General features: G+C 41.6%; 1 protein-coding gene across 1 annotated transcript; it reads right to left on the reverse strand.

Annotated features, from left to right (window-relative positions):
- Window positions 1–516: 516 nt before the first annotated feature.
- On the reverse strand, window positions 517–1,633 carry LOC125488537 (cuticle protein CP14.6-like). The gene is made up of 3 exons (XM_011566750.3): window positions 1,483–1,633; window positions 1,055–1,173; window positions 517–868 (listed from the first exon to the last, which is right to left on the reverse strand). The coding sequence occupies exons 1-3, from the start codon at window positions 1,489–1,491 to the stop codon at window positions 676–678; spliced, it is 321 nt and encodes a 106-aa protein (XP_011565052.1). The 5' UTR covers window positions 1,492–1,633; the 3' UTR covers window positions 517–675.
- Between the last annotated feature and the right edge of the window lie 434 nt (window positions 1,634–2,067).

The following is a 2,067-nucleotide window of genomic DNA, read 5'->3' on the forward strand; positions in this document are numbered from 1 at the left end:
ATTTTTATTAGGATCTCATCAAAGAATACCAAATTTAGGATTTCAAGGATATTGACATAAATATTACAATATTATGATGATATTTGACCTTTATAACTAGTGATCTTCTTCGGAAGGCCAGGCTGTTTTGAATTTTAATTTAGGCATAATTTAACATCTTCGTATATTATGATGTGGAAAATATATGGTACTATTCAGACGGCTAATATCTGGATACGATAACAAATAGTCTAGCACGGTTCTTTGACACGGTAAAGTTCAACCACATGTTACATCATCTAAATACCTATGAGCTCGCATAAATGCACCGTATAATGCTCTAGCTAATCGTACTTATCAAAAGACTGATGGATTATACCTAAAAGGTGAATACTTATTCGAATGTTATTGCAAGAGGCATCGCAAAATTAACACATACTTTACTATTTTCAAACGTGAACTTTACCGCGCATTACCAAACGCAGCGGCTTGTTACTCAACCGGCGCATCCGACGCAGGCACAAATAAGACAACAAGTTGTTTTAAATTAAATATAACACAAATCTTTATTAACAATAATCATTTCGGGGTTTGTATCACAGAGTCGCTTGGAGGACAAACAAAGGAAGGGGTGTTGTGGCGAAAGGGAGGGAATTGAGTATTTTTGGACTAGATTTTTGGGTTCTTCAAAGTAGCTTAGGGGGCAACGGGTAAATGGGCGCCCTGGGGCTGGAATCCGTTCTGGTCGGCGACGTAGGTGACGGTGTAGACGACGCCGTCGGGGCCCGTGTAGGAGTAGGAGCCGCGGACAGCGATGGCCTCGTTCTCGGTTCCAGCGTTGACCAGCTGGCCTTGCTCCTCCTGCCTGATGCCGTTGGAGGTCTCGAAACTGCAGGGACAAACAAGAACACGTTAATCAAACTATACATGCTAACCAATAAAATGGTAATTGCGAAACAGAAGCTGCTCTAGATAAAACCAATTTATTATTATTATTATTACAAACAGGAAACTCAAACTAATATCAGGTTACTCAAAGTACCAGGAGAGCAAAGGGCACAAGAGCTATACTCACGCATAGTTGAAGCCGTCAACTCCGATGTTGTCGGAGTCGTAGCGGACGATCTGCGCGTCGGCGTCAGGGTTGGCGGGCGCGGCGGCGGCGGCGGCCACCAGCAGGGCTACTACGAAGAACTGTACCGGAAAGAAGACAACATGTTAGATAAGGAGGCAGGAGTTGTGGTAGAAAGAGACAGAGGGCAATTTCTCAGGCAATTAGTTTGGAATTTAGACTCTTCAAAGTTTTTACTAGTATTTCCGCACCGGAAGAATACATTTGCCATTAGCAATCCATTCATCCTCCAATAAGGGTGTATGCTTAAATATTTTTTCTTTGTGACGGTTCACATTTAAGTATTTTTGCTTCGGAAGCTGACACAATATCACTTTTGTCGTTTACACTTGAAGTGGCGTCGGAAGGTGGGTGTGATCACCAAAACGTACCGATTTCATTTTTGAAAAGGTTGGGTTTGTCCTGTGACTGTGCTGAAGGAATGCTGAGAAGCGACTGATGCTGTGTCGTATGTTACGCGACTATTTATACGAGCGGTAAGATGCGTTGCGAGGCAAGGACGAGCGGTGACATTTGAACTTAGAAGCCTCTTCGGACCAATTGCGTTGATATTTGCCGGCTCGGTATGCTAAGGTTCCATGTCCTATGCATATCCGTTTGATGGCAGCCCGTATATCTTTCACTTATTGTCGTGATGACCTGCTTTTTCAATTCTAGGATGTGTGGGTATTTATGTGACATAACATCTATGTAGGTAGGTATGAGGTGTTCCAGCCACAATTTATATTCCACGTTCTATTGAAGTACTTACATCGTTTGATGTAGGAACTGGTATTTTTTCCTTTGATTTATTTATAAATGTAGTAAACCTTGAGGACGGGGTTCCTCATATGTTTAGGAATATAAGATGTATCTGAATATGATTACTTGGTCAAGAAGGATTAGTTTGGAAACTATTCAAGTTAGTAATTATGAGAACATCTTGGTATTTAGAGAGGTATGCAAATGTGGATGTG

This window comes from Plutella xylostella, chromosome 9, assembly GCF_932276165.1.
Source record: "Plutella xylostella chromosome 9, ilPluXylo3.1, whole genome shotgun sequence".
Taxonomy (NCBI): Eukaryota; Metazoa; Arthropoda; class Insecta; order Lepidoptera; family Plutellidae; genus Plutella; species Plutella xylostella.

Excerpts from the sequence above, each read along its gene's own strand:
- LOC125488537 (XM_011566750.3), bottom strand. Across the intron at positions 869-1,054 it reads GTTGACGGCTTCAACTATGC|TTTCGAGACCTCCAACGGCA; the intron begins GTGAGTATAGCT and ends TTGTCCCTGCAG.